This window comes from Aotus nancymaae, unplaced genomic scaffold (assembly GCF_030222135.1).
Source record: "Aotus nancymaae isolate 86718 unplaced genomic scaffold, 86718_ANA_hifiasm-v0.15.2.pri h1tg000030l, whole genome shotgun sequence".
NCBI lineage: Eukaryota > Metazoa > Chordata > Mammalia > Primates > Aotidae > Aotus > Aotus nancymaae.
Window position 1 is genome coordinate 23,718,214 of NW_026988443.1, and position 24,502 is coordinate 23,742,715.

A 24,502-nucleotide genomic window follows, 5' to 3' on the forward strand; every position below is an offset into this window, starting at 1 on the left:
TTTGCTTTTGCTGTTATGTCTAAGAAGGCTTTGTCTAACCTGAAGTCACAAAGATTTACTCCTATGTTTTCTTGTTTTTTGTATAGCTGAGATCTTGCTATGTTGATCAAAGCCAGCACTCCCAGGCTGGTCTTGAACTCCTGAACTCAAACAATCCTCCCACTTTAGACTCCCAAAAGGCTGACATTACAGGTGTCAGCCACTGCGCCTGGCCTCATATGTTTTATGAGTTTTACAATTTTCTCTCTTTTTCATGTGTGTGAGACAGTCTTGCTCTGTCACCCAGCCTGGAGTGCAGTGACACAATCTCAGCTCACTGCAATCTCCACCTCCTGGGTTCAAGTGATTCTCCTGCCTTAGCCTCCCGAGTAGCTGAGGCTACAGGCATCTGCCACCACGCCCAGCTAATTTTTTTGTATTTTTAGTAGAGACGGGGTTTCCCCATATTGGCCAGGCTGGTCTCAAACTACTCACCTTTTGATCCACCTGCCTCAGCCTCCCAGAGTGCTCATGCTGCTGTGCCCAGCCAGAAAGATAATACTTAAACTGCAGTTTGGAAATTAAATTCTGATGTATTTTCAGGACTCTGTATTCTCTAAAATAATTTTTTAAATAATGTTTTTTCATTTTAATAATAATTCTGAATCACCAGGATCCATGTTATAAACAAATTGCATTGCACGATTTTAATGCCCATGTTTGTGTTTGAGAAACATTGGACTAAAACATTATTCAGAATATGTGTAAAGTTCTGATTACAGAGGAGTGCTGGGTGTAAGTAATCATTCAATTTTTGGAAAATGTAATTGGTTTTACCCAGTGGTACCTTAATCTGCAGTCTAAGATATTCTTTAGTTACTTCTTCTTGGTAGAAAATGGAGAGAGCAGTTAGAAATGGTTTTATCTGTGTTCACATATGTGTCTCAAAACAAGCGGGGAGGGGGGCAGGGGGAAAAGGAAGAGAGCCCCCATACATTAATAATAGAGTTTTTAAAAAATGGTGTAAGAATTTGGCCAAGAGTGGAATTTTTTTTCTTACTTGATTTTTCTCAATTTCATTTTTATGACCTGTTTCAGTGAACTAGGGGAATGATTGAGCCCTTGAAATTAGCAGGTCCTCTGACTCCAGAAGTTTAGTGAGTTTTTGTGTTCGTTTTTGTTTTAGAGTCTGGGTCTTGCTCTGTCGCAGGCTGGAGTGCAGTGGCACAATCATAGCTTACTGCAGCCTTCAAACCTCTGGGCTCAAGTGCTCCTCCCACCTCATCCTCCCTAGTAGCTAGGACTAGAGGGGTGTGCTACCACGCCTAGCTAATTTTTAAAATACCTTTTTTAGAGAAAAGCTTTCGTCATATTGCCCAAGCTGGTCTTACACTCCTGGCCTCAAGCCATCCTCCCACCTCAGCTGCCCAAAGCTTGTTAATTCAGATTTGACAGCACCCCTCTGCTATGTAAGCATCTCTTGTTGCAAGTCATTTCAGATCCTTTATGGAAAAAGATGGGATCTGATATGCATAAATGAATCTATCACTCTAGACCTCAGAGTACCATTGAAAAGCTTAATGAAAAATCTTCCAAATTCTAATTTGTTAAAAGAATCTTTTCACAATGCCAGAATTGATACAGGCAAGTCAAAGGCAGGTTAACATTTTTTCAGCTCTCTCACTTCATTGTTCACCTTCCAAAGTGACTCATTTTTATCGTTTGTTCAAACAAATCTAGATCCTTCACTGGCTTTCTTGAACACACAGCTGTTTGCTTTTCAGTAAGGTTGATTATTTCTGACTTCCTGAGAACAGGGAAATGCAAATAGCCAGGTGTTGTCATTACCATTGCACAAAGTAGAAGCCATTAGAATTAAACTAAGATAAACCCTATTCATTAGAATCTACTGGAGTAAGTTTCTAAAAGTGGGCTTGGAGTTACTGTGTTCATTTCTCTGAAGCTTCTTAGATATACCTGAGGAAAAGAAGATGGTCTCTTTAACTTCAGTTTCATGGGTGTCTCTTCATCTAAATATTGCAGTCTGTAGTGAATGCTTTCTGAAAGTGGGGTGGGGGAACTTGGAAATCAGTACTGTTTTTTGTAAAAAGCCATTTAATGCATTTTTTAAGGGAACAGCAGGATAGTAATGAATGCTTGCCCTTGTCAGGGGACAAATGTATGCTGTCTTTCAGATAAAAGATGAATTAGGATCTCAGAGCCTTACAGTTCAAATAAGTTTCAACTGAATCAATAGGGGCATCTCATCTGGTTAAAGAAAAATACAAACGAGCAACATCAACACCCAAAACCAAAGGACCCCTCCTGGATGGGATAATTGTGGTTTTTGTTGCCTAGTCAGAAACTAGGAAGTAGTAGTGGGTATACCAGAACCCTAGATTTTAATTCATAATCAAATAGGTTAGCTAATAGTTGTGAAATACACTCAGCATGTAGCCCCTTCTTGCAAGTTACATACCTGTTTTTTTTTTAATAGGTTGGAAAAGTTACACATATAAATGCTGATATTATAAGAGTTATGCAGTATACCATATTGTTGTCTCAATTAAAATTGTAATTAGAAGAAAGAAAATTATTTGGTTTAATTTTTTCTTTTGTTATGCTTTGGTTATAAAATTGACTTTTGAGTCATTTAAAAAAATATGTCCACAGTGGCTCACAGCTGTAATCCCAGCACTTTGGGAGGCTGAGGCTGAGGTGGGAGGATCACTTGAGCTCAGGAGTTTGAAACCTGACTGGGCAACATGCAAAACCCCTTCTCTACAAAAAAATACAAAAATCAGCTGGGCGTGACGGCATGTGCCTGTGCTCCCAGCTACTCAGGAGGCTAAGGTGAAAGAATCACTTGAACCTGGGAGGTCAAGGCTACAATAAGCCATTATTACACCACTGCGTTCCAACCTGGGTGACAGAGCAAGACCATGTCTCCAAAAATGGGGGAGACTGCCTTATGTTCCTTTTTTTCCCCCCCACCGAGACCGGGCCTTACTCTGTCACCCAGGCCAGAGTACAGTGGTATGATCTCAGCTCACTGCACCCTCCGCCTCCTGGGCTCAAGTGATTCTCGTGCCTCAGCCTCCTGAGTGGCTAAGACTACAGACATGCGCCACCATGCCCAGCTGATTTTTTATATTTTTGGAAGAGACAGAGTTTTGCCATGTTGGCCAGGCTGGTCTTGAACTCCTGAACTCAGGCAATCCACCTGCCTTGGCGTCCCAAAGTGCTAGGATTACAGGCGTGAACCGCCGTGCCCAGCCCCCAAGTTCTTTGTTTTGACAAATCTAACTTTTTTGATGTCTCATATTGATAGACATAGGATTGACATTGAATTGCTCTACAACTTTAAAGAGCATTCCAGTTTTTATGTATCAGTTAGAGTGCTTTTGGCTGCAAGTAACAGAAATTCCCAACTCAAGTGGCTTAACAAAGAATGAATTATCACACATAACAAAAAGTCCAGGATTGGGCTGGGCGTGGTGGCTCACGCCTATAATCCCAGCACTTTGGGAGGCCGAGGTGGTTGGATCACGAGGCCAAGAGATCGAGACCATCCTGGTCAACATGGTGAAATACAAAAATTAGCTGGGCATGGTGGCTCACGCTTGTAGTCCCAGCTACTCAGGAGGCTGAGGCAGGAGAATTACTTGAAACCAGGAAGCGAAGGTTGCGGTGAGCCGAGATTATGCCATTGCACTCCAGCCTGGGTAACAAGAGTGAAACTCCGTCTCAAAAAAAAAAAAGTCCAGGATTGGTAATTCTCTCAGTGACATCATTTAAGACCCATATTCCTTTCATCTTTCTCCTCTGTCAACCATAGCTTATGGGCCTTACCCTTTAGTTCCTCATGGTTTCAAGTTGGTTGCAGCGACACTAAGGCAACCCTAATTCATATATCCATATGATAGTCAAAGGCAAAAAGCTTTTGTGTGTTTGTGTGTATGTGTGTGTGTGCGAGATGAAGTCTCGCCCTATCACCCAGGCTGGAGTGCAATAGCACAATCTCAGCTCACTGCAACCTCTGCCTCCTGGGTTCAAGTGATTCTCCTGCCTCAGCCACCTGAGTAGCTAGGATTACAGGTGTGCACCACCATGCCTGGCTAATATTTTTGTATCTTTAGTAGAGATGGGGGTTTCACCATGTTGGCCAGGCTGGTCTTGAACTCCTGACCTCATGATCTGCCCGCCTCGGCCTCCCAAAGTGCTAGGATTACAGGCATGAACCACTGTACCTGGCCAGGCAAAAAGTTTTCTGAGTCTTCTAGCATACTTTCCTTCATAACTCATTGTCCAGAACTGGGTCACATGCCCATGCCTAAACCAATTAAGGCAAAGGGAGATGTCCACGATGACTCACTTAGACCAATGGAAACTGTAGCCTGAATCACCTGGGGAGTGGTGGCGAAAGGTGGATGCTTGGGCAAAATTAGTGTACTGTTTGTAAGGAAGAATGGGAAAATGCCAATGAGATGTACACAAAATTTGACATATAGGAATCCCTAAAGCTCAAATTAGCTCTTGGACAGGGCACAGTGGCTTATAATGTCAGTACTTTGGGAGGCTAAAGCAGGAGGATCACATTGGGCCAGGAGTTTGAGACCAGCCTCGGCAACACAGCAAGGCCCAATCTCTATAAAAAATTTTTTTAACTAGCTGGGCAAGGTGGTGTGCACCTATAGTCTCACCCTACTGAGGAGGCTAAGGCAGGAGGGGATCTCTTGAGCCCTGGAGTTTGATTCTGCAGTGAGTTATTGCACTGCTGCACTCTAGCCTGGGTGACAGAGTAAGACTGTTGGGGTTCAGGGGTTCAGGGGAGCCCTTAGCTCCCTCGAGAGGACGTTTCCCCAAGGTTCTTGGTCTCCTGCTCTCTCAAGAATGAAAGAGGGGACCAGGTGCACTTGCAAAATGAATACGTGACCCCAAACAGAGTTTTTGCAGAAAGTGAATTTATTTTAGGTAGAGAAAGAGAAAAAAAGGAGAAGAAGAGAGAAAACTTCCATGAAGAGTGTGGAAGGGGACTCCAGAGGGGAAATCCAGAGAATGAAAGCTCCTCTCACACTGAGTGAGAGAATCCAGAAAGATGGAATCCAGGAGAGGAAAGACAGCTTCTACACTGGGTGGAAGGGAATTGAGAGAAAGAGATGGAGTTTAGGAGGGGAAGATGGGCTTCCATGAGAGTGTTCGTGGAAGGAGATCTAAACATGGAGTCCGAAGGGATGTGGAAGAAGAGGACTTTTAACCTGGGAGGAACCCCCCACCTTCTCCTAAACCTCTGACCAATGAAAGGAGTTCCTTAGAACTTCCGCTGGAGTGATTGACTTTTGATTCTTCCCGCACCCGCGAAAATTAAAACAGAAACCATTAAATCTCCCAGATGGAGAGAGATGGGAGCGGGGCATGGCGCTGGGAAGTTCTTGCCCTTAAAACTATGCCCCCTCGTGGACCCAGAAAGAGAATACATTCCCTCAAGACCTTGTCTCACACACACACAAAAGAAAAAGAACCTCTTATGTAGTATCTTAAAATTCAATGCCTATGTCAAATTGCAGCCCCCAAAGCTTCTTTGACTATGTGCATTCATTTTGTTCTCCATAGAAACCTGGTCAAGCTGACTCCCACTTGGAGGCTAGAGTATAATACAGTCCTGACACCTGTATAACAAGAACAGAAGGGAGGGAAGATTAGTCAGAGGGTAGCAGAGCCCCAGGAAATGGGGGCAAGGTCATAAATCTCCAAAGAAGACCAGGTTTGAGCAAGGATGTGACAGATCTAAGCTATGTATGTGAGGCCTAAGGGAGGTCCAGTGGCAGAGAACATGGAGGCAGGGCCCTTTGAGAAATGCAGAATGGATGCAGTAAGTGTTCCAATTTTTCCAGTCCAACACCTGGAAAACAAGGTAGCAAGTGAGCCCAGAGCCAGCTGACCAGGTACGATGCAGGCTTTGAGACACTGACCTTCCCACTGGCATTTCAGCTTCTCAGGTGCAGCTGGGATGGTTTGGTGGAGCATGTAGTTTAATGGATGCTCATTTTCAAAGGAGCGATGGAGCTCAGTTAGGGCAGGAATTTACATCAATGGAAGGTTAAGTTGTCATTTTGTTAATATAGTGATATGCTCTTTACCTATATGGCCAGTCAGAATAAGAAACAGCCATATGATTGCTGCATTGAATATAAAGCTTCTATTGCCCACTCTCTTCTTCTCTTCTCCACCAGGCCCTCACATGACTTGTTTCTTGAGGTCTTCTCCTCTGAGAGCTCTTCCCTGAGCCCTCACCCCCATTGTAACTCCCTGACTCATTTTTTTTCATAGCCTTCATTGCTGCTGGAAATTTTTATTATTTATTGTCTTTCTTCCCTGCCAGAAGTAGGCTTCATGAAGTTGGGAGCTTTCTTATTCATGCTATATTGTCCTCAGTACCGAGAACATTGGCACATTGGAATACTGTGGGCACTCAATTAAGATTTGCTGGATGAATGAATGAGATACCTCTTAGCGTCCTTCCTGAAGTTTCTCTCTCCTCATGAATTGATGTTCCTTCTTTTATTGGATAATGAGAGCTGTGTTTTCTAATTCCTTTTTTGCCTTAGCTACTAAGAATTGTAAAACTAAACTTTTGGTTTATTTGCAGTAGCCATTCTTAGCTTGGGATGTCTGGACTCCTCTCACTTACTGTAGTGCTCTTAAAATATTTGTTTTATTTTATTTTATTTTAGTTTTTGAGATGGAGTGTCTACCCAGATTGGAGTCCAATGGTGTGATCTCAGTTCACTGTAGCTGCCACCGCCCGGGTTCAAGCGATTCTCCTGCCTCAGCCTCTGAGTAGCTGGTACTGCAGGCGGGCACCACTATGCCAGGCTAATTTTTTTGTATTTTTAGTAGAGACGGGTTTCACCATGTTGGCCAAGGCTGGTCTCAAACTCCTGACCTCAGGTGATTTGCCCACCTCAGCCTCCCAAAGTGCTGGGATTACAGATGTGAGCTACCATGCCCAGCCTAAAATGTTGATTTTAATGACACATGGTTTCAATGTTATTTATTGTAAGTTGCTTCAAATCTTATGTGGAAGTAAATGAAGATTGAATAATAATAAGTGAACTGACTAACTGAAGGGTAACAGGGAGAAGGAAAAAAAAAGAACACACTTTAGAGTCTGAGTAAATAAGATAATACTGGAAATGTTGTTAATAGAATAGGAACCAGATCAATCATTACTCATAAAAGTCCCTCTCTGTCACGATTTTGGCACCTCTCACTCCATTGTTATTGCTTGGTCAGTATTTTTCCTCTTCCCCATTAGGTTTTGTCATAAGGTCAAGGACTGTATCTTTCTTGCTCATGATTAGCCCTCCAGGGCCTAGCACAGTGCCAGACACATAGTACACATTTAATCATTATTTGATAAGCTAATTTAATATGTCTTTTCTTTCTTTATCATTTATTTTTAACTATAAGCCCCTATATTAGTAAACATTAACGTGTTTCTCCTGTGCTCTTACCCTTTTCAACCTGCAATTTCCCCCACTTGTAGATTTCCAAACTTCCTTCATTTTTATGTGCCTTCCTTCCTGACAAGGAACCTTCTTCCTTTAACCACAACAGCCTCCCACTCCAGGGCTCATGAATGTGTGCCTTTTCTTCCTTCCCCAGTCTCCTAAATCTCATTTTCCTGATGACTAAACTGAAAGTGACTCACCAACTCACAAACTTAGAATTGGAAGGGGCCTGAGAGATCATGTTACCCACTAGCTTGTCTCCACTTTGTCCAGGGAAGCAAAGTGAATTGCCCAAGGTCACTCTGCTGGTTGGCAGCAGGGCCAAACCTAGAACACAGCTCTCTTAACTCTGGATCTTCATCTTGCACTGCAGAATGAGCAAGCCTCTTCCTAACTCCAGAGAGAGAAAGCACTGCAACAAAAATAGAAAAGTATATTTTAATCTTAGTTGGAAATCTTTCCTTTTTTTTATATTTATTTTTTTATTTTATTTTTTATTTATTTATTTTTTGAGACGGAGTTTTGCTCTTGTTACCCAGGCTGGAGTGCGATGGCACGATCTCGGCTCACTGCAACCTCCGCCTCCTGGGTTCAGGCAATTCTCCTGCCTCAGCCTCCTGAGTAGCTGGGACTACAGGCACGCGCCACCATGCCCAGCTAATTTTTTGTATTTTTAGTAGAGACGGGGTTTCACCATGTTGAGCAGGATGGTCTCGATCTCTTGACCTTGTGATCCACCTGCCTCGACCTCCCAAAGTGTTGGGATTACAGGTGTGAGCCACCGCGCCTGGCTCTATTTTTTTTTGAGATGGAATCTCACTCTTGTCATCTAAGCTGGAGGCAATGGCATGATCTTGCCTCACTGCAACCTTCACATCCCAGATTCAAACAGTTCTCCTGCCTCGACCTCCTGAATAGCTGGGATTACAGCTAACCCCACCACACCTGACTAATTTTTGTATTGTTAGTAGAGATGGTGTTTCACCATGTTGGCCAGGCTGATCTTGAACTCCAGACCTCAGGTGATCTGCCTGCCTTGGCCTCCCAAAGTGCTGGGATAACAGGCATGAAACACCATGCCCAGCAGTTGGAAATCTCTTAAATGCAGTATATACAGGAGTTACTCATAGGTAACTCATGGGAGTTAGTGTCAGACCATTTAAGTTTGGATCCCAGCTCTGTTTACTCTTCAGACAAGTTGTTTAACTCCTCTGTCTTAGTATGTGTCCTTTCTCTTTTTTTCCTATGCATTTGTATATTTAATATACCTCTTTAAATCTGTATGTTTATTTGTTAATATTAGGAAAAGTTGTATGTGTGCATATTTATATACATAAATGGGAATACTGGTTCTGTTAGTTTCTTTCACTTTAACAATGTCTTGAGGAAAGCTTTCCGTGTCAGTATATATAATTTTGTCATGTTCCTTTTGATTACTGTATAGTATTTTGTAATATGGGTTTACCATGGTTATTTTACCATTTCCCTATGAATTTTTTAGTCCTTCTCATTTAGTTGTTGTTTTATTTCTATTAGTTCTTCTTTTATTTCTTCTAATTTTTCATGATTACAGTTCACTAAATTCTTTTTTTTTTGGAGACAGAGTCTTGCTCTGTTACCCAGGCTGGAGTGCAATAGAGATATCGGCTCACTGCACCTCTGCCTCCTGGGTTCAAGCAATTCTCCTGCCTCAGCCTCCTGAGTAGCTGGGATTATAGGTGCCTGCCACCACACCCGGCTAATTTTTTTTTGTATTTTTAGTAGAGACAGGATTTCACCATGCTGGCCAGGCTGGCCTCAAACACCTGACCTCAGGTGATTCACCTGCCTCGACCTCCCAAAGTGCTGGGATTACAGGCATGAGCCACTATGCCCGGCCTACAGTTCACTAAATTCTTTACACAGATGTCCTTGTGCAGATGTGTAACTACCTCTCTAGGATAGATCATTAGAAATGTAAAGACTAGGTTGAAGAGTCTGAGAGATGACAGGTCAAACCCTCTTTTCTGTTCTGAAAATAGGCTATGTCTAGGTCATCATTGATGTAGTTTTGGCAGTGTATGCTGATGTTAACCAGACAGAGGTGAGTCTTATGACTGCATGTAGTATGTTAGGAATTGGGAGCATTTTGGAGAAATTACTCCTTTATATATTTTTTATACTGTATGGAAGGTACATTGTGTTTTCGACCTTGAAGGGAAAACCAAAACCAAAACCACAAAGGCAAACTTCCTTCTCTTCTTCCTTCCAAGGGACTGAGACTAGCTAAATAATACTTTCAAGAAAGCTCTGCTTGACTCTATGACAGCATTTGCCACACAGTACTATAATTGTCTGCACTTATCTGTTTATATGTATTCCTTAAACTTTTGGGCATCTTTGTTTCCTCTTTATTTTAGTTTAGTTTAGTTTAGTTTAGTTTAGTTTAGTTTAGTTTAGTTTATAGTTTAGTTTAGTTTAGTTTAGTTTAGTTTAGTTTAGTTTAGTTTAGTTTAGTTTAGTTTAGTTTAGTTTAGTTTAGTTTTATAGAGACAAAGATCTCCCTATGTTGCCCAGGCTGGTCCAGAACTCCTGGTTTCAAGTGATCCTCCTGTCTCAGCCTCCCAGAGTGCTGAGATTACAGGCATGAGCCACTGTGCCCAGCTTACTTTGGGCTTCTTTTCTTTTTTTTTTTTTAAATAGAGATACGGTTTCACCATGTTGGCCAGGCTGGTCTCAAACTCCTGACCTTAGGTGATCCACCCGCCTCGGCTTCCCATCCCAAAGTTTTGGGATTACAGGTATGAGCCACCGTACCCAGCCTACTTTGGGCTTCTTAAAGTGTAAATAGAATACTTTATCCATTCTCTTTTGTTTTGTTTTGAGACGGAGTCTCACTCTGTCCCCCAGGCTGGAGTGCAGTGGCGCAATCTCAGCTTACTGCAACCTCCACCTCCCAAGTTCAAACGATTCTCCTGCTTCAGCCTCCTGAGTAGGTGGTATTACAGTCATGCACCACCACACCTGGCTAATTTTTTTTTTTTTTTTTTTTGAGACGGAGTTTCGCTCTTGTTACCCAGGCTGGAGTGCAATGGCGCGATCTCGGCTCACCGCAACCTCCGCCTCCTGGGTTCAGGCAATTCTCCTGCCTCAGCCTCCTGAGTAGCTGGGATTACAGGCACGCGCCACCGTGCCCAGCTAATTTTTGTATTTTTAGTAGAGACGGGGTTTCACCATGTTGACCAGGATGGTCTCGATCTCTTGACCTTGTGATCCACCCGCCTCGGCCTCCCAAAGTGCTGGGATTACAGGCGTGAGCCACCGTGCCTGGCCAATTTTTGTATTTTTAATAGAGACAGAGTTTTACCTTGTTGGTCAGGCTGGTCTCAAACTCCTGACCTCAAATGATCTGCCCACCTCAGCCTCCCAAAGTGTCCGCCTTATCAATTCTTGTATTCCTAGAATATTAGCACGATACCTAGTATCTAATTATGTTTTGTTGAATAAAATTAATTCAATATTACTATTCCCTGTACCTAGTACAGTCATGCTTTGCTTAACAATGGGAATATGTTCTGAGAAATGTGTAGTTAGGTGATTTTGTCATTGTACAAACATCATAGAATGTACCTATAGAAACCTAGATGATATTTATATATATTTTTTCTTATGGAAAATCAAATGTCCCAGCACCATTACCGAATACTAATTATTTCCCCAACTTTATCTGCAATGCCAATATCAAATGCCACATATCAGGTTTCTATGTGTACCATCCTATAATCTGATGGGACCACTGTTGTATATGCAGTTCATCATTGACCGAAACATCATTATGCAGCTCATGGACTCTATATGCAAAGACTGCCAAGAACTGATGGGATCAGAGATGAAGCAGCCAAAGTTCTATCCTCAAGGAATTTATAGTCTTATAGGAGAAATAAATACAGGCTTAAAACATCTAGGAACCAAGACATTAGTGACAAATGTGATTTAACCCAAAGAGACTTTAACACAAAGTATTGTGAGACTTTCAAGGAGGACTAATTGAAGCTGACTGAGGGGCAGAGGAGGTTCCACAAAGGAAGTGGCATTTGAGCTGGGCCTGGTAGGACAGGTCATTGATTTATCAGTATAGATCATCATTTTGGTGATTAAAAATAGGTGACTTTATGTTTGTAATCCTAGCACTTTGGGAGGCCAAGGGAAGAGTATCACTTGAAGCCAGAGTTCGAGACCAGCCTGGGCAACAAAGCGAGACTCTTTGCCTTGCAAAAAAAATAAAATAACATAGCCAGGAGCGATGGCATATTCCCAGCTACCTGGGAGGATGAGGCATTGGGATCGTTTGACTCAGGAGGAGTTCAAGGCTGCAAACGACCTGTGATGGCACCACTACACTTCAGCCTGGGTGACACAGCAAGTCCCCGACTGGAAAAAAAAAAAGTGACTTTAAACAAATGCTTCAGAAAACATTTTGTCACCATATAGATATTATGTATCCTTAGGGCCAAAGGCAGAATGTTTTATACTCGGGCTCTGGAATTAGGACCTCGGAACCAAGATCAAGCCAAAACAGCTTTGGTTCTTGGTACACCAGTGGGGGAAGATATTGCTTCCATATGTAGAAATACATGCATAAAAGACATTCAATTCAGAATGTCTTAGCATGCTACTATTTCTACTCTTTAAAAACAAAATGAAGGCCAGGCACAGTGGCTCGTGCCTGTAATCCCAACACTTTGGGAAGCCGAGGAGGGTGGATCACCTGAGGCCTGGCCAACGTGGTGAAACTCTGTCTCTACTAAAAATACAAAAAATTAACCAGGTGTGGTGGCATGCGCCTATAATCCCAGCTACTCAGGAGGCTGAGGCAGGAGAATACTTGAACCTGGGAGGCAGAGGTTGTAGTGAGCCAAGATCATACCACTGCACTGCAGCCTGGGTGACAGAGCAAGACTCCATCTCAAAAATAAAAGAATGGAATGGAGTGAAATGGAATGGAGTAGAGTGGAGTGGAATGGAATCTCTTGACCCCACTTCCTTGACTATCCCCCCATTTCTTTGATCTGCTTTGCAAAAAATTCCTTAAGTGATCTCTGTTTCCTGTTGTTGTTCTCCCATTTTGACTTAAATCCACTCTTGTCATGCTTTAACCCCTATCAGTGTGTCAGAACCATTCTTGTCAAGGTCAACAGTGACTTCATTTCTACTCAATCTAATTGTCAATTTCTAGTCTTCTTTCTACCTGATGTATGACAAGCTTTTGATGCAATTGACCATTTCCTCCTCTCTGATATACTTTTCTCCCTTAATTTCTAGGATATCACTCCAATTTTTCTCCTACCTGACAGACAGGTTATTCTTTTTCAGTCTCCTTTGCTGGTTCCTCCCTTCCCAGACCTCTTAATGTTGAAGGGCCCAGGCCTTACCCTTGGTCCTCTTCCCTGCCTACATTCCCTCCCTTGGTAATCATATCTCATAGTTTCAAGGCTTTAAATATAATCTATATTCCATTGATTCCAAAGTATTCATCTCTAGCCCAGACCTCTCTTCTGAACTCTATACACATGTCTTCAACTACCTACTTAACATGTCTAAAACTGAACCCTGATCCTTCCTCCTGCCTCATTTAGAGACTTTACCATCTCAGCTGATAGTAACTTCATCCTCCCAGTCTCAAAAGCAAAAATCCTGCAAGTCATTCTTGGAGTCATCAGGAAGTCATGTTGGCTCTATCTTTAAAATATATGCAGACTCTGGGCCAGGCACGGTGGCTCATGCCTAAATCCCAGCACTTTGGGAGGCCAAGGCAGGCAGATCACGTAGTCAGGAGTTAGAGACCAGCCTGGCCAACATGGTGAAAGCCCGTCTCTACTAAAAATACAAAAATTAGCCAGACATGGTAGCCAGCGCCTGTAGTCCCAGCTTCTTGGGAGGCTGAGGCAGGAGAATCGCTTGAACCTGGGAGGCAGAGTTTTCAGTGAGCTGAGATCACACCACTGCACTCCAGCCTGGGTAACAGAGTGAGACTGTTTCATGAAAAACAAAACAAAACAAAACAAATATATATGTATATACACACACACATGCACAGAATCTGGCTAGGCATAGTGGCTCACACCAGTAATCCCAGTACTTTGGGAGGTAGAGGCAAGAGGATCACTTGAGTTTAGGAGTTCAAGACCAGCCTGAGCAGCATAGTGAAACCTTGTCTCTACAAAAAAAAATAAAAAAATTAGTCAGGCTCGCGATGGCATACACCTGTGTTCCCAGCTACTCTGGAGGCTGAGGTGAGAGAATCACTTGAGCCTGGGAGATTGAGGTTGCAGTGAACTGTGACCACTCCAGCCTGGGTGACAGAGCAAGACCCATCCCCTTCTTTCTCTTTCTCTCTCTCTCTCTCTCTCTCTCTGTATTTGCAGAATCTTCTTATCACCACCTCTACTGTTCAAGTTGCCATAATCTGTCCAGCCACTTACTGCGGTAGGTTCCTACCTTGGACCCTTGTTCCACCCTGGACATCCACAGTGCCCAACAATCTGTTCTCAGGACTGCAGCCAGAGTGAAACTTTTTCACTGCTTTGCTCAAAATCCTCCAAAGGCCTCTCATTTTGCTCCAAGAAGAAATCCTTGCAGTGTCTTACAAGGCCCTTCATGGTCTATACTGCCTCCCCATCCCTGCCCTTACTTCTCTAGCCTCATCCAGGACTTCCTTTGTATTCTCAGACATGCCAGGTGTGCTCCTGGGTTTTCACAGTGGCTGTTCCCTCTTCCTGGTATGCTCTTCTCCCAGAAATGCACATGGCTGATACCCTTACTTTCCAGTCTTTGTTTAAATATCACCATCTTGGCCAGGCGCGGTGGCTCATGCCTTTAATCCCAGCGCTTTGGGAGGCTGAGGTGGATGGATCACCTGAGGTCAGGAGTTCAAGACCAGCCTGACCAACAGGGTTAAACCCCGTCTCTACTAAAAATTTGAAAATTAGCTGGGCGTCGTGGCTGGCGCCTGTAATCCCAACTACTCTGGAGGCTGAGGCAGGAGAATCACTTAAACCCAGGAGGTGGAGGTTGCAGTAAGCCAAGATTGCGCCACTGCACTCCAGCCTGAGGGACAAGAGTGAGACTTTGTCTCAAAAATAAAAGTCACCATCTCAATGAAGTCTACCTTTACCATCTTTTTAAAACCTGAAGTCAAAATAAATAAATAAATATTTTAAAAAAAAAAAAAAACATGAAATCGGCCACCATTCCCATTATTCCTTATTTCCCTTACCTGTTTTACTTTTTTTTGCCCCTATAGCATGTATTACCTTCTAACATTCCATGTAATTTATATTAGAATATAAGCCACAGAAGGGCAGGAATTGTGGTTTCTTGTTTCGTGGCATCTACCAAGCATGTGGAACAATGCTTAGCACATACTAGGCCTCTTGAAAAATACTTGTCAAATAATCATAGTTCTCTTCCTTGAGGACCCAAAATGCTTGTTTTTCACTCAATTTGCTTATCTAAGCAGACAGCAGGATAGGATAGGAAAAAGTAGACTGATGATTGGGGTCTAGGGTCTAGCCTGAGGGCCACACTTGCTATTTGTGTGACCATGGGCTAATTATAGTTGGGCTGGTTTCTGAAAGTTTATCAAGCTGTATCCTTATGATATATACTCTTTTTTTTGTATGTATGTGTAAATTTTTGAAATTTTCTCTATAAGACTCGGAAGATAACTGGTAGTAACACTATGGGGAATATCTTCACATATTTTATCTCTATATGTAGACTTTTTAGAATAAAATTGAGATTCTACATGCTTTTTTACAAAACCATACATCATGAATATTTTTTATAACATGAAATATTCCTCCAGGGCATGATTTTTAATAGTTATGCAAGTACTTTGAAAAGAATAAGACATTGGCCATGTGTGGTGACTCACTCCTGTAATCTCAGCACTTTGGGAGGCTAAGGCAGATAAATTGCTTAAGTTCAGGAGTTCAAGACCAGCCTGGGCAACATGGCGAAACCTCATTTCTACAGAAAATACAAAAATTAGCCAGGCATGTTGGCATGCACCTGTAATCCCAGCTACTTGGGAGGCTGAGATGGGAGAACCACCAGAGCCCAGGAGTTGTGGAGTGCCACTGCACTCCAGTCTGGGTGACAGTGAGACCCTTTTTCAAAAAAAAATAAAAACAAAAATAAAAAGAGGCCGGGCGCGGTGGCTCACGCCTATAATCCCAGCACTTTGGGAGGCCGAGGCAGGTGGATCACGAGGTTAAGAGATCGAGACCATCCTGGTCAATATGGTGAAACCCCGTCTCTACTAAACATATAAAAAATTAGCCGAGCATGGTGGTGCGTGCCTGTAGTCCCAGCTACTTGGGAGGCTGGGGCAGGAGGATTGCTTGAACCCAGGAGGCAGAGGTTGCGGTGAGCTGAGATCACACCATTGCACTCCACCCTGGGTAACGAGCGAAACTCCGTCTCAAAAAAATAAAAAATAAAATAAAATGAATAAGACATCATGCAGTGTACCATGGAAATATCATTCTTCCTTTTTTAAGAAGTTGAAATTTTGTTTTAAAGGATTTTAATTTCTTCCTTTTTCCTATAGGAGATATGGTCTCAAAGTATCGAGAACCTTTGATGCACACCTTCCTGAGGGGAGTGAGAGATCCTGATGGTGCTCACAGGGCTAGCAGCTTGGCCAACCTTGGGGAGCTGTGCCAAAGACTGGACTTTCTACTGGGCTCTGTGGTCCATGAGGTATTGTATTTTGATTCCTTTCTCTAAAGTGTGTTTCACTTGGACCTATGATGCATCTTGGGATTGGGAGTCAGGAGACCTGGGCTCTTTTTGCATATCTGCCACTGCCTCCCTATGAGACAGGGCAAGTAAGTCATTGAACTTCTCAAGGCTTCATCTGTCACACATGTATATTGAAAGTTATGTTAGTACAGTAGCTCACACCTGTAATCCCAGCACTTTAGGAGTCTGAGACAGGTAGATTGCTTGAGGCCAGGAATCCAAAACTAGCCTGGTCAACATGGCATAACCCTGTCTCTACTAAAATTACAAAAATCAGCCAGGCGTGGCGGTGCATGCCTGTAATCCCGGCTACTCAGGAGGCTGAGGCAGGAGAATTGCTTGAACCTGGGAGGCGGAGGTTGCAGTGAGCCAAGATCATGCCACTACACTCCAGCCTGGGCAACAGAGCGAGACTCTGTCTCCAAAAAACAAAAATAAAATTATGTTAGTAAGGATTTCATAGTTGCAACTGAGAGGAAATTATCTTAACCTACCTTAAGCAATAAAAGATGATTCATCATAAAGATTCCCGTGTAACTAACACAATTGGAGAAACCTTTAGGAAGAATAGATAGAACTTTACCCTGAGTCTCTGGACCATCTGTGAGTCTTATCTTCACTCACAGCAAAATCTCAGGCAAATACTCTGACCCGCTTTGGCCCAGGTACCCTGTGTTCAGGGGGATGGTGTTGTTTACGAAAAAGAAAAACACTTAAGTTCCATATTTTGCTCAGCATTTCACACCCAGTGCCTGCTATGTAGTAGCAGTAAATGATTGAAAAGATGAATGGTGAACAGTCAAAATGATAGCCATACAAGGTGTTGAGGATAGACACTCCTCTGGTTTCAGAGCTTTTTTTTATCATTATTATTATTTTTTGAAACAGAGTTTCGCTCTGTCACCCAGGCTGGAGTGCAGTGGCACAATCTCGGCTCACTGCAACCTCTGCCTTCCAGGTTCAAGCAATTCTCCTGCCTCAGCCTCCCACGTAGCTAGGACCACAGACATGTGCCACCACACCCGGCTAATTTTTGTATTTTTAGTAGAGATGGAGTTTTGCCATGTTGGTCAGGCTGGTCTCAAACTCATGACCTCAGGTGATCTGCCCGCCTCGGCCTCCCAAAGTGCTAGAATTACAGGCATGAGCCACCACACTCGAACTCAGTTTGTTATTTAATGAAATGTGCCTCTCGCCCCTGGCCTCTATGAGTGTCTTCCTCTAGCCTCTTAAATTGTACCTTTGCCTTGTATGTATGTACTCATAAATATATCAGTATATATCTTGAGTATCTACTGTGTGCAGTCACTCTGCTATTTATAGATGATGATAGACAGAAAAAGACTAGTTAACATGCGGCCAGGAGTCTTTACTATCAATGTCTTTACTATCATGACCACCTTAAATTGTTTTTTTGGAAGAAGATGCCTTATAAATTGATTATAAATAAGTAAGTGAAATACAGTTTAAATTACCTTTTTTTTGAGATGGAGTCTCTTACTCTTTCACCCAGGCTGAAATGCGGTGGCGCGTTCTCAGCACACTGCAACTCTCATCTCCAAGGTTCAAGCAATTCTCCTGCATTAGCCTCTTGAGTAGCTGGGATTACAGGTACATGCCACTACACCCGGTTAATTTTTGTATTTTTAGTAGACACAGGGTTTTGCCATGTTGACCAGGCTGGTCTCAAACTCCTGACCTCAAGTGATTCACCTGCCTTGGCCTCCCGAAGTGCTGGGATTATAGGCATGAGCCACCACACCTGGCTAATTTTTGTATTTGTAGTAGAGCCAGGGTTTCACCATGTTGGCCAAGCTGGCCTTGAACTCCTGACCTCAGATGATCCACCTGCCTCAGCCTCCCAAAGTGCTGGGAATACAGGCATGAGCCACCATGCCTGACCACCTGTTTATTGATAAGAGATCCAGACTTCTCATATAGAGCGCATAACTTCATAAGAACTAAAACTTAGAAAACTGTAACGCTGGCTTCTTTTTACAACATTCGGTATGCTAGGGTTGACCATATTGAACATTGAATCAAACCTGTGTGTGTGTGTGTGTGTGTGTGTGTGTGTGTGTGTGTGTGTGTGTGTGTGTGTGTGTAGGGACAGGGTCTTGCTCTATCACCTTGACTGGAGTATAGTGGCACAATCACAGCTTGCCACAGCCTTGAACTCCTGGGCTCAAGCAGTCCTCCAACCTCAGCCTCCCAAGTAGCTGGGACTACTGGCATATGCCACCACACTCGGCTAATCATTTTTTGATTTTTGTAGAGACAGGGTCTCACTATGTTGCCCAGGCTGGTCTTGAATTCCTAGACTCAAGTGATCCTCCTGCCTTGGCCTCCCAAAGTGCTGGTGATATAGGATTTTTCTTCTCAGTCACTTTGCAAGCCAGGAACCTCTGGCCAGGAACACCCCACCCTGGCCTCACTCGGCCATGCTGGCATGCCCCAGCTCACCTCTGTTATAGCTTGTACCACGTTCCGCAGTTCCCAAGCTCTTGTACCACACCCAAGAAAAATGAGGATACACTGGACATTGAAGGGTGAGGAGAGTGGAGAATAATTGTATTAAGTGATGAAACAGCTCTCAGCAGAGAAGGGAGCTGGAGAGAGGACGTGAAGGGCAGGTTGTCTTCCGCAATGTCAAGTTGTCTCTTCCATGACATCCACCCATCTCCGCCTCTGCTGATGTCTGAGGCACAAGATGCATGCTGATTCGTTTGTGAGTATGCAAAAAAAGTTAAAACGAAGGCACCACTCAAAGGTGGGTACAACAGTATAGGAAACCAATTAGGAAAGGATAGGTATACGTAAAATAGGTGAATGGTGGGGACCAATCAGAGGAAAGTGTGCCAAACAAGAAGACAAGTTTTCAATCCAGTCAGAATTTAACTTGTAGCTTGGCTTTTGGGCTTTAAACTCTCTTGGGCTTGGAGGTGGGGTTTCACCAGGTACCTGCCCCTATCTGCCTAGGCATTTGGCTGCCTCCTGTAGGTATCACTGGGATTATAGGTGTCAGCCATTGCACCTGGCCTTTTTTTTCTTTTTTCCCTAGGTTACTTTTAAGACAAGGTATGATTTCTCATTTTCTATTCTCGGCATAAATTTTAATTCTTTCTAGTGGAACCAAAACCTCCTGAACCCCTTTCAGTGTCATCCAAATATTAAACTTCTTCTATTTCTGGATTTAAAAAATTGTTCACAAATGAGCTATGCACCTTTTTTCCTTTTTTGACTTCAGACTTTTTCTTTTTTGAGACAGAGTCTCACTCTGTCACCCAGGCTAGAGTACAGTGGCGTGATCTTAGCTCACTGCAACCTCCGCTTCCCAGGCTCAATCGATGCTCTTGCCTTAGCCTCCCAAGTAGCTGGGATTACAGGTACTCATCACCATACCCAGCTAATTTTTGAATTTTTAGTAGAGACAGGGTTTCACCATGTTGGCCAGACTGGTCTCAAACTTCTGACTTCAAGTGATCCACCCACCTCAGCCTCCCAGAGTGCTGGGATTATAGGCGTGCACCACTCCACCCGCCAACTTCAGACTTTTCTTTGCCAAAATAGAACAGTATACCACCAACAGTTACACTATAGTCTTCCTCTCTGACACCAGCTTCTACATCTATAAAGTGTTTTGCAGCCAAACCAGACCGTGGAGCCACTCTTCCGTAACACCCAGAAAGAAGGACTATCTGAGTGTCCATTTTCACAAGAACTTTCTCTGTGGATGATATTGTATCATAGGTCAATATGTCATAGCCGGCAGCCTGCATGGACCCCTGGGTTGAGGCCGTGGGCTGTTCAGAGAGCAGGGCAAAGTGAGCTGCATGCTGCCCTCCTCTGTAGGCTGGGTCTGCTAGCTGGGGGAAATGGCATGTGTCTTACCAAAGCAGGGCATGGCAGAATGAGAAGGTGAGTGGAGAGGATCAAATATTTTTGTTTGTTTGTGACGGAGTCTTGCTCTGTTGCCCAGGCTGGAGTGCCGTGGTGCAGTCTCAACCCACTGCTGCAGTCTCAACTCACTGCTGCCTCTGCCTCCCAGGTTCCAGCAGTGAGAGGATCAAATCTTAAAAAGGACCTATTGAGGGGACTTTTTCCTTTTTTTTTTTTTTTGAGATGGAATCTCAATTTGTTCCCCAGGCTGTAGAGTGCAGTGGTGCAATTTCGGCTCATTGCAGTCCCCACCTCCTGGGTTCAAGCAATTCACCTGTCTTAGCCTCCTGAATAGCTGGGATTACAGGTGTGAGCCACCATGCCCAGCTAATTTTTGTATTTTTAGTAGAGATGGGATTTCACCATCTTGGCCAGCTGGTCTTAAACTCCCAATCTCAGGTGATCCCAGCACCTCGCCCTCCCGAAGTGCTAGGATTACAGGTGAGAGCTACCAAACCCAGCCCTGAGAGGGAATTTTCTTCAATATCTGTTGTATCATATCAGTAAGCAGAGAAGCACACTCACAGATGTATGCATTCACTTGAATTTATGGTATTTCCTGATTCTTGAGCTTTACATATTTTGCTTTATTTAGTTATGAGGGCTACTCTTGTCATTAAATTTTCACCTAGGATTTTCAGGAAAATTGCATGTTAGTTCTTTCCTTTAACTCTTCTCTGAGGGATCACCAGGCATACCCCTGTTCCCCAGTTTTATATCTTCTTTTTTTAATAACTTGAAACAATAATTTTAAGCACCTACTTAAGACCCAATTGCTCTAATATATGTGAACCGTTAGGCATCTCATCCTGTTTTAGATGGACTTAGCAAATCCTTGTTCTTTGGTATGATTAACTTGTAATACTTAAGAGGTCTATTTGGTTATATTGTCTGAAGATTTCAGATTAGTGTAACTTTTCTGGGTTCGAAACCGAAATGATTCCCACAATTTTTTCTCTGTTTTCTTGGTCTCTTTACATAACTCAAACCAAACTGAACTGTAAACCATGTACTAAAACAAGTTGTTGGTCCCTGATCTGAACCAAACCCAGTTGTATTTTTTTTTGAGATGAAGTTTTGCTTTGTTGCCCAGGCTAGAGTGCAGTGACACGATCTCGGCTCACTGCAACCTCCACCTCCTGGGTTCAAGCAATTCTCCTGCCACTGCCTCCCGAGTAGCTGGGATTACAGGCACATGTCACCACATCCAACTAATATTTGTATTTTTAGTAGAGATGGGGTTTCACCATGTTGGTCAGGCTGGTCTCAAACTCCTGACCTCAGGTGATCTACCTGCCTCAGCCTCCCAAAGTGCTGGGATTGGCCGGGCGCGGTGGCTCACGCCTGTAATGCCAGCACTTTGGGAGGCCGAGGCGGGCGGATCACGAGGTCAAGAGATCGAGACCATCCTGCTCAACATGGTGAAACCCCGTCTCTACTAAAAATACAAAAAATTAGCTGGGCACGGTGGCGCGTGCCTGTAATCCCAGCTACTTAGGAGGCTGAGGCAGGAGAATTGCCTGAACCCGGGAGGCGGAAGTTGCGGTGAGCCGAGATCGCGCCATTGCACTCCAGCCTGGGTAACAAGAGCAAAACTCCGTCTCAAAAAAAAAAAAAAAAAAAAGTGCTGGGATTACAGGCATGAGTAATCCTCCAAATATTATTATTTTTAAATAATGCACCTGATCCTCCAAATATTATTACTTTTAAATAATGGCTTTACTGAAATAGACTACACACTACACAATTCACCCATTTAAAGTGTATAGTTCAGGCCAGGTGCAGTGGCTCACTCCTATAATCCCAACACTTTGGGAGGCCAAGGCAGGCAAATCACTTGAGGTCAGGAGTTCAAGACCAGCCTGGCCAACATGGTGAAGCCCCCTCTCTACCAAAAATACAAAATACATTAGCCAGGTGTGTTGGCGCGTGCCTGTAATCCCAGCTACTCAGGAGGCTGAGGGAGTAGAATTGCTTGACCACAGGAGGCAGAGGTTGCAGTGATCTAAGACTGCACCACTGCACTACAGTCTGGGTGACAGAGCAAGACTTTGTCTCAAAAAAAATTAAAAAATTTTTTAAAATGAAGTGTACAATTCAATGGTTTTCAGTACATTCAGAGTTACTGGTACAATCACACACAGTTTTTTTTTAGAGATGGGGGTCTCGCTATGTTGTCCAGGCTGGTCTCGAACTCCTGGACTCAAGTGATCCACCTGCCTCAGCCTTGGAGTAGCTGGGACTATAGCCACACATCACCATGCCCAATTTACAAAAAAAGAAATAAAGAAAATTTAAAATAGCCATGAATTTCAGAAAAATGTTCCCCATCTCCAAGTGGACCAGCTGAGACTTGATGGGATCTATATGCTTTATAAAACGAATGAACCTGAACAGTACCTGAATATCACAACTTCTGAACTCAAACGTTGAGACTATATTTATTTTTGAATTCCTAGACTCTTCTCTTCTGCAGGAAACTGTAGCATGCTAGCAGCATATGATTTACCATCAAAAGTATTAGAGGGCCGGGCGCGGTGGCTTACGCCTATAATCCCAGCACTTTGGGAGGCCGAGGCGGGTGGATCACAAGGTCAAGAGATCGAGACCATCCTGGTCAACATGGTGAAACTCCGTCTCTACTAAAAATACAAAAAATAAGCAGGGCATGGTGGCGTGTGCCTGTAATCCCAGCTACTCAGGAGGCTGAGGCAGGAGAATTGCCTGAACCCAGGAGGCAGAGGTTGCGGTGAGCCGAGATCGTGCCATTGCACTCCACCCTGGGTAACAAGAGCGAAACTCCATCTCAAAAAAAAAAAAAAAAGTATTAGAGAAATTGCTTGGTTTTGGTCGATTAGGAATATTGAGCTAAAGCAGATTTTGTAACATTCAAGAAACATCTGTCAAGAGACCCACCTGACCTATTAACAAAAGATAACAAAACTGCCAGACACACTTGGGAATGGGAATGAATGAGAGCCCAGCCATACCATCTGTCTACCTGCGTTCACTTGAGCAAATGACTTTGAGCTCAGTTTCTTGATCTAGAAAATGGGATGAAAATACCTCTAATGCAAGATTGTTACAAGTACATGTTTGATATAATGATTTATTCAACAATTTTGTTGAGTGCCTACTACATGTCAAGCAGTATTCCGGACACCTAAGACATACCACTCTTCAAAATAGGCAATGATTCCTGTCTTCATGGAGCTTCCATTCTAGAGAGAGTAGACGGATAATAAATGCTATATATAATCAATAAGTAAAGTATCTAGTATATTAGACAGTGATAAGTGCTATGGAAAAAAAGAAAAAGTAAAGGAAGGGAAACTGATCAGGATTATAGTCTTAGGTGGTGGGGCAGTTTCAGTGCTAAACAGGATATCAAGTGAACCTTACTCAGAAGGTGACATTCTAGTAAAGACATTTTATTTTTCTATATTAAGATTTTTCTTAAGGAACATCTTGGTCATTTGAAGGGGGCTGATGATGACAGTGATGAGGATGAGCATCAAGGAAATAAGAACAGGCCGGGTATAGTGGCTCACGCCTGTAATTCCAGCACTTTGGGAGGCTGAGGCGGGTGGATGACCTAAGGGTCAGGAGTTCGAGACCAGCCTGGCCAACATGGTGAAACCCCATCTCTACCAAAATTATAAAGATTAACTGGAAGTGGTGGCGAGCACCTGTAATCTCAGCTACTCAGGTGGCTGAGGCAGGAGAATCACTTGAACCTGGGAGGCAGAGGTTGCAGTGAGCCGAGATTGTACCACTGCGCTCCAGCAAGACTCCATCTAAAAAAAAAAGGAGGCCGGCGCGGTGGCTCAAGCCTGTAATCCCAGCACTTTGGGAGGCCGAGGCAGGCGGATCACCAAGTCAAGAGATCGAGACCATCCTGGCCAACATGGTGAAACCCCATCTCTACTAAAAATACAAAAAATTAGCTGGGTGTGGTGGCATGCGCCTGTAGTCCCAGCTACTCGGGAGGCTGAGACAGGAGAATTGCTTGAACCTGGAAGGCGGAGGTTGCAGTGAGCTGAGATTGTGCCACTGCACTCCAGCCTGGCGCCTGGTAACAGAGCGATACTCTGTCTCAAAAAAAGGAAATAAGAGCAGAGGGACCAATGTCCTCTAGATGTCCCCAGCCATATGTTTTCAAAACAATTGCCATGTTAGGGGCTGAGGATACAAAACCCTGTCAGATACCACCTTGTCTTCTGGGCGTGGGTAATCTGGTGGAAGACATAAGAAATCAGTGATTACAATTACAGTCCACTGGA

At 43.5% G+C, this 24,502-nt stretch overlaps 1 protein-coding gene and 1 long non-coding RNA gene across 3 annotated transcripts in view; one reads left to right on the plus strand and one right to left on the minus strand.

Moving 5' to 3' along the window:
- Positions 1 to 24,502, plus strand: part of TANGO6 (transport and golgi organization 6 homolog) — a 242,417-nt gene that overhangs the window by 163,287 nt on the left and 54,628 nt on the right. For both annotated transcript variants that reach the window (XR_010344863.1, XM_064383227.1), the window contains exon 16: positions 16,087 to 16,238. Coding sequence is in view for 1 of the 2 variants with exons in the window: in XM_064383227.1 (XP_064239297.1) it covers positions 16,087 to 16,238 (152 nt within the window). In the remaining variant the exon portion in view is untranslated. The remainder of the gene's footprint in view (positions 1 to 16,086; positions 16,239 to 24,502) is intronic.
- Positions 7,054 to 24,502, minus strand: part of LOC105706768 (uncharacterized) — a 46,910-nt gene continuing 29,461 nt past the window's right edge. Inside the window, exons 3-4 of the long non-coding RNA XR_010344866.1 lie at positions 18,744 to 18,978; positions 7,054 to 7,905 (exon numbers count right to left, since the gene is read on the minus strand). This is a non-coding gene — a long non-coding RNA (uncharacterized LOC105706768). The remainder of the gene's footprint in view (positions 7,906 to 18,743; positions 18,979 to 24,502) is intronic.